The sequence below is a fragment of the Tenrec ecaudatus genome, chromosome 2 (genome assembly GCF_050624435.1).
Source record: "Tenrec ecaudatus isolate mTenEca1 chromosome 2, mTenEca1.hap1, whole genome shotgun sequence".
Classification (NCBI taxonomy): domain Eukaryota; kingdom Metazoa; phylum Chordata; class Mammalia; order Afrosoricida; family Tenrecidae; genus Tenrec; species Tenrec ecaudatus.
The window spans coordinates 148,135,269-148,149,729 of record NC_134531.1 but is presented as its reverse complement, the minus strand read 5'-3'; the positions used below and the strand labels follow the sequence as shown (position 1 = coordinate 148,149,729).

The following is a 14,461-nucleotide window of genomic DNA, read 5'->3' as shown; positions in this document are numbered from 1 at the left end:
ACCGTAATTGTGGCCACATTGATTCCAGGAGAGAAAATGTTTTGTACAGTATCTGGGATATGTTAACTATTATGACTGAGTCGGTCAGTGTTTGCAATAACTGGTTTGCTCAAATTAGGAACAATCAGAAAGTATTGAGCCTGGCGTACAAAATGAGGCAGTGCAGCGCTAACCTGGCTCAGTTTAGCTTTTGCCCTGGCCCAAGCCTTATTAGTGTATGATTTTATGTGCCGGTTGAGTCAGTTCCAACTGTGACCGTACTGTGTACAACAGAACAAAACGCTGCCTGAGCCTGAGCCATTTTCACAATCATTTGTGATGTTCGAGCCCAGTGTTACAGCCACTGTGTCAGTCCATCCTGGTGAGAGTCGTCTACTTCGCTGCCCCTCCACCAAGCATGCTGTCCTCCTGGGACTAGTCCTTCCTGATGACTTCCGTGTCTAAAGCCCATGAAGTATGTCTCCCCGTCCTCACTGCTAAGGAACATGCTGTACTGCCTCCAAGACAGATTTGCTCATTTTGGTATATTTAATATTCTTCAACACACCATAATTCTTGGCACACTGCATTTCAATAAATAGGAGGGGTCTTATTTTGTAATGTGCTCCATGGCTTTTGCACACATTAAAAACTGCATTATCTTGGAAAGCCCGGCACTATGTGTTCTGCCAGGTAGCAATCCCTGTGGCCTATTTTCGGTGGTGGTTCAGATATTAATATCCTGGTTTGGGGGACGAGCCCATTCAAGCCTGACAGCACATGAGGGCTGCGTGGGACCAGGCAGGCAAGCGCTGTTCCGGTCCAACCGCCAGAGGGCGCGGCTACCCGCCACGGCCAATGAGCGCTGCTCCGCCCACTAACCCCCCCACGTGGGTCCGAATGGTTAGACCCGCCGGGCAGGTAGCGGCTCCCCGCCACCCCGCTGCCGCGTCCCTTTGGTAGGGGCTGCGGGTCCGGGCGGAAGTGGGGCAGGCGGGCGGGAGCGAGGCGTCGTCGTTGTATATTCATGAGGCGCGCGCAGCCCGGCATGCTAATGAGGCGGGGCGCGGCAGCAGGCTGAGGAGCTGCTGGGTGGCGGTAGCGGTGGCGGCGGGCGCGGAGCGGCGTAGGCGCGGGGTCACCAGCCAGCGCTAACCGGGACATGGAGCCTCCCGGCGGGGGCCTGGGGCCCGGCCGCGGCACCCGGGACAAGAAGAAGGGTCGGAGTCCGGACGAGGTGCCCGCGGCTGGCGGTGACGGCGGCAAATCCAAGAAATTTGTGAGTGTCCCTCCCACCCGGCTCCCTCTACCCGACGCCGTAACCGCCCGGTAGACGCCCCCGGACCCCCGCCTTCCACCCCAGCGGCGCCCTGATCCCCTGGGCGCCGACCCGCGCCTCCCTCCTTCGTCTCGCGTGGTCCTTCCAGCTGCAGCCTGCTCTCCTCCTCCGCCGAGACCTCTGGAAGCCCTGAAGCCCCCCGCGGCGCTCGCCCGGGCGGCCCCGGGGCGACTACACCCCCGCCGCCCCCGCCGCCTCGGGGCCCCAGCCCCGCGCTCCGGGCCCCACTTCCTTTCTTCTTCCTCTAGCACCCGAACACGCCTTCTCTCGATCTTGCCTCCTGAGCTTTCCGGGGCTCGTTTTCTCCTTGCTCTGCACCCTACTCCACCCCCTTTCGGTATTCGCCTAGTTCCTTCTACTAAAGGTCACTTCCTTCCCCACGCCTGGTCCCTTTCACCTGCTAACTTTCCTCCCGCCCAGTCCCCCGTTGGGCCCTCAGCCCGGTGCCACCTGGTAATCCTTCCCCTCAGGAATGTTACCTGGCGTGGGCCCTCCCTCATGTCTCGAGTCCCTTGGTCGTTGGTCCTTTCTTGCCCAGGGCCACTGGTCATCCAGGCCTGGCGTTCCTTTGCTTCCCCGCCTTTCCCCATGCAAAGAACCTGCCTCCTTGCCCTGTTCCCTGTCACCTTTGGAGTGGGGGCGGGGGGCTTGCACATCGCTGGCGATTATGCCCTCCTTGACCCAGGGAGGGAATAAACCTCTCCCGTGGGGGAGGAAGTCCCAGAAGTTTGCGAGTCATTGAATTGCTTTGAATGCACTCTGGCGATAGCCCTCGCCTCCGCGCCTCTTCTGCTGCCTCCCGTGCCCCCAGGCTGTTAGCACCGCGGTCCTACCTGTGGAGCCGCACAGCCAGCCGCTCTAGGTGCCAGTTTCTTCCAGTCCGAGGCGGAAGGAATATTGCTGGTAGTCTGGGAACCTTATCACATTTCAACCTTTTACCCACATTAAATCGTTTTTTACTCCACTCTCCAGGGAGCCGTTTGTCTGCACTTCACTGTAAAAACTGTAGAAGCTATGAGGCATTGTCTTGGAGTTGGACACTCCTTTGCTAGTGGTTTCTGTAGTTATTGAGTCTCCCCTCCAGGTGTTCACCTCCCATCCCCAGGTCTTCCTACCCACCCTAGGGCTTGTCACTGCCTCTCTTCTTTCTCTTTCTTTCTCTTACTCCAGCCCCTCAGCTTTGTCATCCAACTCCGCCGATTTGGGAAGAACACCGATAGTGATAGTGATGGGAACTGCAAGAAATGGTTGATTTGTGACCTACTGGGTGGGAGAAAGATGATGGGACTTCCTGCTTCCGTCAAGAGTGAGAGTCTCAGAAACCCATAGGGTAGATGTCCCCTGTCCTCTAGACTCGACTCAAAGGCAGTGAGTTTGTATTTGGTTTTGGACCAACAGGATTGTGATGGGAGCATACTACACGGAATGTAAAAGGAGGCTCATTTCTTCCTAGCTATTCCCAGCAAGACCAGGTGCTCCCAGACTGGCCTTTGCAGTGACTGCCATCCAGTCTGTCTGTAAGCTTTCCCTGCCCCCATGGGTAGGGTTAGTAAAAGGGACTACCTCCTTTAACTATTGAAACAGCATTTCCCTGTGTTTCTGAACGATAAGAATTGACCCTCTTGTGGAAGAAGTTCCCTTCTGAAACCATTTCTAAGGTCCATATTCCTTCAGCGGCTGCCTTTTTGTTTTGACTTTTTTTTCCCATGGATACTGCTTGACCTTCCTAACCTGAATTGCAGTTATTTCACCTGATTTAGAGTGACCTCTGTGACTTGTAAATATTTTCCCCAGCCCTCAGGAAAATTCCATAGGTACATTTGATGTAGTCTGCCCTCGTGTGTTTCCCGACTTTGTGACGCTTACTGCGTTTGTAGAGCTGGTAAGGTGAGCTAGCTGCCTGTGGACTTCGTTTCACCTGTTTGTGGAATGTCAGTCCTAGGAGGCTTGTCTGTGCTGAGTGGATTTGGCTCCTTGTTGCTGGTATTTACTTAGAAGAGGGTGGAGCTGATTCAAGTTCTCTTGATCTTTCTGAGGTGGTGATCTTAACACTTAACCTGCTGAATTAAAAAATAATACTAAAAATAGATCAGATAGGGGGGAATTATATTAGTGACAGCAAGGTTGGAAGGTTTTCAAGAAATAGTGGTGCTTAAACCCTTTATTGTCACACACAGCCTACTTCAAGGCAAAAGACTGTTCCATCTTCCTCATTGCTTTTGATGAGACCTCTGTGGACATGGAATACCAGAAGGAGCATTGTATGCCGCTTCTGCCTGAGTCTGTGTGGATGTGTCTGTGGGTGGGGAGGCGGTGCTTTTGTAACCCCTGGCTTAGTTTTCTTGAATTACAGGCTAAAATGGAACTCAAAGCTGTTTGGCCTTCCCCACTTAGTCTAGAGTGTGCGTTCTCTGGCACTGCACTGGGGTGCACTGTATAAACCTACACCTGTTTGAACTAAGTTTACCTGAAGATTATGTTTGCATAGTTGGAGTAGGGTAGAGGGCGATGTGAGTAATCCTTTTAGCTGGTACATGTCTTTCTGGTTCATTCAGGTTCTAAGTACAGATCAGCTGATGAGAACACAGCGCTTGAAGATGGCCTAATATCCGCTCTCAGCCTCTGAGGCATCTTGTGGGGAAAGATGGAATTTTAAGTTCAAAAAGTAGTTGGGCATTGTCTTTTAAAATATGTGGGTTGCTTGCAAGGTAGGTACTGACATGAGTGACTGAAGCCAGGCTGTTTGGTAATCTCCCTGGATTCATCATGAATCTGTGCTCGCCCCTTCTCTAGTGTCTTTCTATTTCTTTTTGAAAGCTTAAGATGAAGGAAAGTCAGAGGCTCATTTGGAAAAGTGAACAGACTTTGGAAGGTTTTCTGAATCTTCAGCAGTGATAACAGCAGTATCAAGTACCAGGGAACTGCAAAAGAGTTCATGGAAACATGGAATTACAAAATAATGAAATTCTGCCTGGAATTTTTTGAAACCCCTTTCATAGGCAGGTTTTTGCAAGTTGAGGATAAATGAAAGTTATTTCTATAAAATTACAGGAACCTTTATTAAACAACAATACCAAAATCCCAATCTATTATTTCTAGACATAGATCTCCACCTAGAGCAGTGGTTCTCAACCTTCCTAATGCCACAACCCTTTAATACAGTTCCTCATGCTGTGGTGACCCCCCCCAACCAAAAATTATTTTTGTTGCTACTTAATAACTGTAATTAATCATAATGTAAATATCTGACATGCAGGATATATTTTCATTGTTACAAATTGAACATAATTAAGGCATAGTGATTAATCACAAAACAATGTGTAATTATATATTATGAAATATTTATGTTTCCCAATGGTCTTAGGCGACCCCTGTGAAAGGGTTGTTCAACCCCCAAAGGGGTCCCGACCCACAGGTTGAGAACCACTGATCTAGCTCTACCTACTAAACGCAGTGGTTCCACCTCTGTAGACAGTGGCTTAGTAGGTTCTGCAGTGGATAACCAGCAGTTCAAACCCCACCAGCTGCTGCTTGGGAGAAGAGGCTATCTGTTCCCATAAAGACTCAGTGTCAGAAACCCACGGTGGCTGTTCTGCTTTGTCTTGTTGGGTTGCTGTGAGTCAGAAATCAATTCTATGGCAGTGGTGGTGATAGAGCACTTCCCTGAGGAATTCTGTACTCCCTCTTCAATTGACACCATGTCAGTGTAGAGGTGTGAGCATCCTTGAGGGACTCAGTTGTGTGCCTTTGGAAGATACCTTGAATTTGAGGAACACAGAGAAATCGGAAGGGACAAGATCAAGGCTGGATGGACTATGATTCCCCAGTGAAAGTCTGTGGCACAGATCCCACTGCCTTCAAACAATGAATCAGGTACATTGTCAAGATGAAAAATCTTCCTCCACGTAACTTTTCTGACCTTTTTCTCACCAGTAGAGTTTTCCATGTTCTTACAGCTTCTTCATAATAAGCCCCCTTGATTGTCCTTGTCCTTTGGGTTTCTAGTAGGATCCCTCATAGAGTAGGGCTTATGCGTTGGACTACTAACTTTAAGGTCAACAGTCGGAAACCACCACTGCTGCTTGGGGGAACGATGACTTTCTGTTCCCATAAAGAATTATAATCTCAGAAACCCACAGGCGCGTCTCTGCCCTGTCCTATGGGATTGCTGTGACTTAGAATTGACTCCTGGCAGTAAATTGGGATGCCAAAACCAGTCACCATAACCTGCGCTGACCTCTGCATTGACTTGAACTGGCCAGCAGATCCCCTTGGAAAGACTAAGCTGAATATAGTACTGAGAGAACTGGTCTGTACAGAGATATATTTAAACATGCTTGGAATAAACTTGTGCATGAACTGGAACTCTAAAAACAATATTTTTTACTTAGGCAGGCTAAGTGCAACCAGGATATTAGGAAGCTGTGGAATATGCTTACATTGAATATATTCCATGCCTTTTAAACAATTAGGAAAGTGACACATTCATTTCAAGAGAGAATCTTCTGGCTCAGCTAAGAGCATAATTTTGTAAAGCCCGACTGTTAATGGGAATAGAGAGAATAGGAGATGTGTAATTGTACATTTTGTGTTTAATTTTGGAATTCTAAGCAGAATTAGGAAGAAGCCTGGTAGTATCATGGCTTACATGGCGGGCTGCTAACCATAAGGGCAGCAGTTTGGACTCACCAGCCCTTCCACAGGAGGAAGCTGAGGTTTTCTGCTCTTGTTAAAGGTGTATAGCTGCAGAAGCCCACGGGGACAGTTCTCCGCTGTCCTCCAGGGCCACTGTGATGACTCACAATCCATTTGATGGCAGTGAGTTTGGGTTGTGAGCTCCTGAATGATTACCATGTTGCAATTTCTCTAAAAGCAGAGTGATAGAATGAATGCTTAGTTGTAAAAGGAGTGTGAAGGACGCTGGGAAGAATTGAAACAGGTATTAGAAAAGGCCCGGTAGCTTGGTGGCACGGTGGTTACGTGTTGAGCTGTGATCACAAGGTGAGCAGTTTGAAACCGTCAGTGGCTCCACGGGAGAAAGATGGAGTTTCCGACTGGCGTGAACAGCTACAGTGTGAGAAACTCAAAGGAGGCAGTTCTACCCTGTCCTGTAGGGTTGCTATGAATTGGCATCAGCTTGCTGTCCGTGAGTTTTTGTTCTGTTTAGTTTTGTTTTAGGAAAGGCAGAGGTAAGACATGGAGTTGTCCGTGCAGGATTTTGCTCAGCTCCTCTGGAAGGTGTTACTGTGATCGTCAAGGTCACAGAAGATCATGGAGTATACAGAAAGCTTTGTTCAGGTCCTGTTTATTTTTTAAAGATGATAAATACTGGATTATCTAGTTTGAGAAGAGGGAGGAGAATCTACAGGATGTTATGGAGATGTTTGAGATGACAGAATGACACTTTAAAACTTGGTGCTCTTCTGCCTGCCTTGTCTTTAAAAGGGTACATTAGATACTTGTCGTTTCTCCTAGAAGGTGGAACCTAGAGGGAGTACCTTAGAGTTAAAATCATGCCTTGGAGGAGTAGGTAAATTTTGGGATGGTTTTATATATAAGAGGTGGAATTTTTATGACCTGATATGGTCGTTAAAAAAGCTAAGAAAATAGCAATAAGTAAAAAGAGATATAACTTCATGGATGGATACCTATTTCAGAATAGACTTATTTCCTGTATGATCAAATAATCTGTAGTTAGACCCATTAGGACCATTTTATAAATGGATTGCCTAGTTGTTTTTTGAGAGTATTGTATCTTGAGTGAAAAGTAATAGTGGTTGGAAAGACAAGAATGCCACATGATTTAGAACAGGTTAAAATCATATTTATTAACAAGAAATACTAGATATTTTAGAGAAACAGAATTTGCATAAGTATTTGCAGGTGTTATATTTCTCAGTAGCTGAAATCATTCATGACTAGAAAAACCGTTGCCATTTTGAAATATAGTTTGCATTAATTATTTTACTTTCTCTCCTATTCTCAGTCATGGAGTCCTGGTGGTGACTCCTTGGGCAGCGATCTGCAAGGTCAGATGTTCAAAGCCACCAGCTGCTTCGAGGGAGAAAACATTACTGTCTTGGAAGCTCAAAGGCAGTTTATCCTTATGAGTTTGCATTAATGAGTGAATTATTCTTTTGCTTAAAGCACGGGGGGGAGATTCCCTGCTTGATAGCCAGCGTAGCATCTTTGGGTGTTTACAGTCCATCAAACCCAAACCAACCCTACTGCCATCAAGGTGTGTCAGAATCCGTGGACCCGTATCAGGGAGTCATCTTTACAGGAGCAGGCAGCTTCCTTTTCTTATAGCACTTGGTGGCTTTGAACCAGGAACCGTGGGCTAGCAGGCTAAGTCTGTGAGACAAAGCCAACGCTCTGGCTAGAATCCTGTCCTGCTTTCTTTGATCCCCTCTGTGAGACTGCTCAGCCCCGGGACAGCCAGGCCTGGGGGCAGTTACAGGAGCAGTCAAAGCTGTTGCTACAAAACTTTAAAAAAAACCACCCCAAACTGAAACTGAAAAGTCCACTGTGAACATATTTTACCGTATTTTCTCTACAAGCTGTAGTTTTTAGAATAAAGGAACTTTTCTTTTTAAGGAAATGAAATAATTACTGAAGGAAAAGAATTATTAAGAAACCAGTTATTTTAGACCTTTACCGCTGATTACAGGATAATCCGTGAGTCATTGGGTGAATCATTGGTCTTTCAACCTTGAGGTTCTTCCATTCATTCTGAGAGTTCTCTATGAACTTAAAACTGTAGAATTGAATGCCGCCAACTTCAAACACCCACTCAATGCAGCAGTCCCTTCCTGGAAGTTGTAGGGAGAAAGGGATAGAAATTGGAAAAATAAATGGAAGAGTAACAGCATAAATTTCGGATTTAACACTTCCTTAAGTAAAATTTCAAAAATAAAAATAACAAAGTAAAATTGTAGGATTTGGGAAGTCACTGGAGTAGTAGAAAGGGTTTACATAAGAGGAACAGGTACACTAGAAGCTGTGAGACAGAAGAGAACTGGGAGAAACTTGGCTCTCTCACTTGGCTCTGTGACAATTAGGGAGTGTCCATTTGCCCTTTAAATATTTGTTTAAATGTCTTCCCTCCGATATCTTTCCTTCAGAAGGGTCAAAGCAGATAAGGAACAGAGAGGAGAGTAGCATAACGGAGCTAAACTAAGAGAAGCACGTGGCATTCTTATATAGAAGATGGGGAAATTTTTACCTAAGCAGTGGTGGGTGGTAACCCATCTGTGCAGGTCCTTAGGCAGCTGCTACTTGGTCATTTTGCTGGTATAGCAAATAAGAGGATAGAGTTTATGGGGTTTTGGAGTACTTTCTTGGATCTCCGGTTCTCTGACTTCTTCCTTATCTTTATGATTTGTATTTTACTTTAAGAATAAACATACCTGGAGGAGACCTAAGAGGATGACCTCTAAAGTATCTTTGATCCACACAGTCACAGAAAACCAAGGTATATACCTTGATTATGGGTCCTAGATCTCAGGTATGTTTATCAGCCTATAAAAAAAGAAAATTCAAACTTTAGGTTTGAATTACAGAAGTTCCCCTCAATTGCACACATTTAAAGTGCTCGGTTGGTGAAATCATTACTATTTACTTACATCAAGAGAAGGACATTCTCAAAGTTTTCTGTGCCCCTTTGTAGCCCTCCCTTTCTCCCCCTCCCTGGTCACCCAGCCCCTGGTAACTACTAATTTCTGTAAGCATAAGCACTTTGATCTGAATTCTTTCAACATTATTATGTCGTATTATATAAAGTCATTCATTTTTATTGCTGAGTAGTTTTACTTTTGTATGGATTTATTACAGTTTATTCATTTACTTTTTAAGTTTCCATTTCTTTGTGTTTTGCTGTGAATGTTCACATACAAGGTTTTGTGTGGTCTCACATCATCATTTTTTATGGGTAATACCTAGGAATGGAATCATTGAGTCATGTGGTAGGCCTGTTTCTCAACTTAAACAAAAATAATTCAAGGATTTTCCAAAGTGTTTGTGTAATTTTTCATTTCCACTAGCAGTGTATATATAATCAGTGTTTGTTTCATTGGTTGGTTTTTCCAACTCTTGTATGATCACACTTTAAAATTTTAGTCATTCTGCTGGATATGTAGTAGTATCTCAGTGTGGCTTTAATTTGCATTTTCCTGATGATGTTGAGCATCTTTAAATGTGCTTATTTGCTATCTATTTATCTTCTTTGGTGAAGTATCTTTTCAAATGTTTTACCCATTTTTGATTTTTTTTCTTTCAGTCTAGATACAGTGTTAGATGTCTGGACAGATTAATACCTTTCGTTGGATATATAGGCTTTGCAAATAATTTCTTCTAGTCTGGTTTGCCTTTTCATTCTCTTAACATGCCTATTGAAGAACAATTTATTTATTGATTTTGCTCTATAGCATATTTCAGAATTCTCTGCTAAAATCAAGGTCACTGAATTTTTTTCAAACTCTTACAAGTTTTATTGCTTTAGTGCTTATATTCTTCTCTTTCACACTATGAATTTTCAAAAACCTGTAGGCAAGACAGAGCTTTTCTGATAATCTTAGGATTGGGAACTTTTGAGGTGACATTTAACCTGGTAGCCTCTTCATCCTCTTGTATAGTGTTGGCCTTTCGTTTTCTGTACTCTCTGGTGTGCTGCAGGTTATGTAATGACAGTCCAATCTGTGATATTAATGAATGTTCAGCATATTTTTAGATAGAAAGGTTAATAATCTATTCCAGACTAAAAGGACAAGGAGTAATAACAATAACAACTATATCAACTAATATGCCCCAAACACTGTGTTAAAGAACTTTAGCTTCATGATCTCATTAATCTTTATATCTTCTTTTTTTCTTTTTCCTTTTAATTATGAATTAGGTAAAGGTTTACAGAGCAGATCATCAATTTTATGTGAGATAAATCTTTAAATCTCTCATTTTATTACCCTGTTCCCATTTTTATATCTTTATCCTCACTCTTATTAGTCCCATTTTATAGGTAAACTGAAATGCATTGAACTCAAGCAACTTGCTTGAGAACAGAGAAGCCACTAAGTGGTAGAGCTACTCATCAAATACAGTGTAGCAATCAAAATCTCATACTTTTTATTCAACACATTGTACTAATTTACATATACCCAGTTTGGTACCTGCAGCATGAGTATATTTATTCCTAGGAATTTCTTAGAATATTTGGTGGTATCCCTTTAGCGTCCTTTGGTCAACTGAAGTCTATTAAAATCACGCTCTTCTAGAGTTTAATTGGTGGGAAAAGAAATGCTTAGTGGGTCTAAATGTACAAAGTGCAGTGATTAAGTGCCTAACAAACTACTTTTTGCGTTTAGTAATTTAGACTTTGAACCATTGAAAGAATCCTAATTAAACCCACTTATCTTTCCCTTGGGTTGTGGGTTATTACCTGTTATCTATGCTTTTATTTTTCCATAACCCCACCCCCTATGTAAATAAGGGCAGTTGTAATGGCGTCACCTGTCAGGAATTTTAGGTGGTTAGATTGCTGAGCTGGACAAGTAGAGGTGACAAAGAGCCAGAGGAGGAAGTTGTTGCTAGAGATCTCTCGAGTTATCTTTCTTACATTTTAGTGTTTTCTTAGAGGGATATTCTTGAAGGTCCCTCGTTGTGTCCCTGAAACCAACCGTAGGGATTGCAACTGGTGTGAGGGTATCTCCGGAGGGTTTGCGGACTGCTATACCCTGTGCTCTTCACAGCCCTGGCAGCTAGTTGCCCGTGGTTAATCATTAAAACACCGCTGCAGAGATTCAGATGCCCAGACTGTGACTGATGATAAAGGTGGGAGGACTGCAGTTTCTCTTGTTTGTTGAGATTTACCCTAGATTCCCCAGGTTACAGATGCTGACAGTGTGTTGTTCTGTCAGGGGCAGTCTGCTTCCTACAAGATTACAGTCTTAGCTGGGAACATGAGCTATGTCTATGTAATTAGGAACAGAAAGAGCTGTAAATCTATCAGCATAAACTGTAAATGCCGGAGACATTGAGAGAAGTGAGGGAATTCAGTGGGAAGATTACTGGGCTGCAAAGTCAGCGGTTCAACCCCACCAGCCACTCCGCCGTGGAAAGACATGGCTTTCTGCTCCTCTAAAGACTTACAGTCTCGGAAACCCACATGGCAGCTCTGCTCACTCTTCTAGTTTGCTTTGAGTCTCAAGCCGCCCAATGGCAGCGAGTTTTGTTTTTCATAGAGGTTAGCTCCTAGAAGGTTTTTTTTTTAGGTTCATTGTCTGTAGAAACCTAAATAAAGTAAGTCGGGCTGAAAATGAGCATTTTATAATTACCTTCATACTGATTTGTGGCCATGTTAATAGGTAGTAGTGATAGTAAAGAAATCAAGCTATCTAAGAACATGTATTAAACCAGTGGTTCTCAACCTTCCTAATGCTGCGACCCTTTTAATACAGTTCCTCAACCATACTCCCAACCATAAAATTATTTTCGTTGCTACTTCATAACTGTAATTTTGGTACTGTTAAGAATTGGGTGACCCCTGTGAAAGGGTTGTTCTATCCCCTGTGAAAGGGGTCGTTCTATCTCCTGTGAAAGGGGTCACCACCCCACAGGTTGAGAACCACTGTATTAAAGTGTTAACTTCATCATTCCAGCAATCCTTTCTATGACTTACGTTTGTTTGATTTAATTTGCAGTTCTTATCAGAGTTTCAGAAATTAATCTAGATTTAGAAAGGTGTGCTGCTCTTCAGGCAGATCTCATGAACACACACACACACACACACACACACACACACACCCATCCATCTATCCATCTATCCATCCATCCATCCATCCATCCATCCATCCATCCATCCATCCATCCAGGTTGTGGCCCAGGTGAGAACTGCTGTGGTGGGAACAAGCTGGATTGACCTCTGGGCCCTATTGCTTCTTCAGACTGTTTTCCCGTATCACACAGTACCCGTATAATGCTCATTGGAGGGCCCCTTTGTCTTGTGTGGATCTGTGTGGGGGCTTCAAAGGGAATGGACTGTTTCATGGCCTTTGGGAAGCTCTTCACCGAGCTGTGTGTTTTCATTTTTTCTGGCTTTGTCTCCCATCTGGATAGTAAACTCTAAAGAGCAGGGTTTGTGGTAGTGTTTAGTTTATGTTAACAATATCTTTTTATGTGCTTTAGTGTTACTGTTCAGCCTTGGGAATTTGAGATGATTTTCAAGGCCCTCTGTTTCCATGGTCTAATGTAGGAGATTGACAGTTTTGAAAACATTAATTCTGTCTCACCAAGGAAACTGGGGCAGAGAGAACCTCTAATTTAACTGTAGATCAGAAGAATTCTGTGTTGAAAAAGATGATTATTTCATCCCTGGAGATGGCATAAAGAGCCCTGATAGTGCAGTGAGTGGTTAAATGGTTGGCTGCTAACTGAAAGGTAGGAGGTTCGAATTCATCTGCTGGAGAAAGATGTGACAGTCTGCTTCTTTTTTTTAAATCATTTTATTGGGGGCTTGTACAACTCTTATCAATCCATCCGCCCATTGTGTGATAGTCTGCTTCTGTTACAGAGGTATAGCCTTGGAAAGAAACCCTTCCAGGCAGTTATACTCTCTCCTCCAGAGTTGCTATGAGTTGGCCACAATGTGTGGGTAGGAGACAATGTCTGATTGTTTTAACATTGTATGTAATGAATGAACATGCTTGTAGGATTAAGTCTCTGCATTATTTTACCTAGTGCGAGGCTGCCAGCTTTTATCTTTGTAAATAAAAGCTGTATTTGATGCAGTGCTCAAGGGGCTATTAGCATACATTAAAGTCAATAATGGGGGAGCCCCCGTATGTTGTAGCTTTTCATGGCTACTCAGTGGCTTACTCAGAATATTCAAGAGGACAAGACTGAATCAACCAAGTCTGGATATATCTGAATCACCATAGACATGCTCGTGGCAATAGGGATGCCCCTCTTTTTTTTTTAAAAACTTATTTTCATCCATAAATATAGAGCTTTTAAAAATTCCTACATTTGGCCACAAAAGCAAAATAGTTTTGAACAATTCTAAAAGTATTTCATGATGCTTGCCTGGGGCCTACAGTATTATTTTTAGTTTTGTTAGTTTCTGTGGTGCTTCCCAGGCACAGAGGTCTCAAGTGATTTCTTGACTCTCATGCTTTAAAAAGATGGGAGTTGGTCTTAGTTGGCAGCTCTTTGCATCCGCCAGCGCTTGTTCGTTACTTACTTCTAGGCCCAGGAGTGACGTCTGTTTCCTGTGATTGAAACCACAAGAAGAAGTGGTGAGACGCCATGGTGTAGGATATGTGCTATCAGGCAAGCACCGGGCATCGGGCTGTCCTCAAAAAGAGCAGTCGGAAGTAAGCACCCAAGGGACCCACTAAATGTTCTGACCCAGCCGAGTCCTCTTAAAACGAGGAGGCCGTTGGGGCCTTGAAGTGGTCATTTGCTCACCGTGCATTGGAGAGCTAGTGTTTAGACCCCGCCCCCCAGCGAGTCAGTATTTTTCCTCACATTGCATGGTCACTCCTCATTTAGTAACTGCTCGGCCAGTGTTGCACTAAGCAAAGTACTACCATAAAGAGTAAACACTGAGGGCATTTTGAATATGGGAGTTACGTGGTATAGCTTTGCTTTTAACTCTGCTGTGCTACTGATTTTTTTGCTTCTGCTCTTAATTTGTTGAAAAGGCAGACATCATTTAAAAAAATAGCAATTATCTAAGAACTCCAGATTTCTGGTTTCCATTTTTATTGCACATACATTTGAGTGCCCTAGTCAGGCCCTTGAGACGCCCTGGTGGTGAAGTGGGTGACCAGTTGGCTGCTCAGCCCGCACTTTGACCTCCTCAGCCGCTCTGTGGGAGAAAGATGGGGCTTTCTGCTCTCATAAAGATGTCCCGCTTGGGAAACCAAGAGGGGCAGTCGACTCTTTCCTAAGGTCTCTGTGAGTCAGAATTGACTTGATGACAGTAGATAAATAGTCATTATCTCTTTACAGTAACATTTTTACCATATTGCAAGTATAGTTTACAACCTACATCTTGCTTTCTAAACAGTGTATTATAAATATTTTTCAGTTTCTAACCTCTGAAATTACTGTTTTTATTTAAAACACAACTGTATTTTTGTTATAAAA

At 43.8% G+C, this 14,461-nt stretch overlaps 1 protein-coding gene across 1 annotated transcript in view; it reads left to right on the top strand.

Annotated features, from left to right (window-relative positions):
- Positions 1-1,031: 1,031 nt before the first annotated feature.
- The window catches only part of LOC142440142 (protein diaphanous homolog 1-like), a 55,693-nt gene continuing 42,263 nt past the window's right edge, over positions 1,032-14,461 (top strand). Inside the window, exon 1 of the mRNA XM_075542698.1 lies at positions 1,032-1,258. Coding sequence (XP_075398813.1) covers positions 1,142-1,258 — 117 coding nt within the window. The 5' untranslated portion in view covers positions 1,032-1,141. The remainder of the gene's footprint in view (positions 1,259-14,461) is intronic.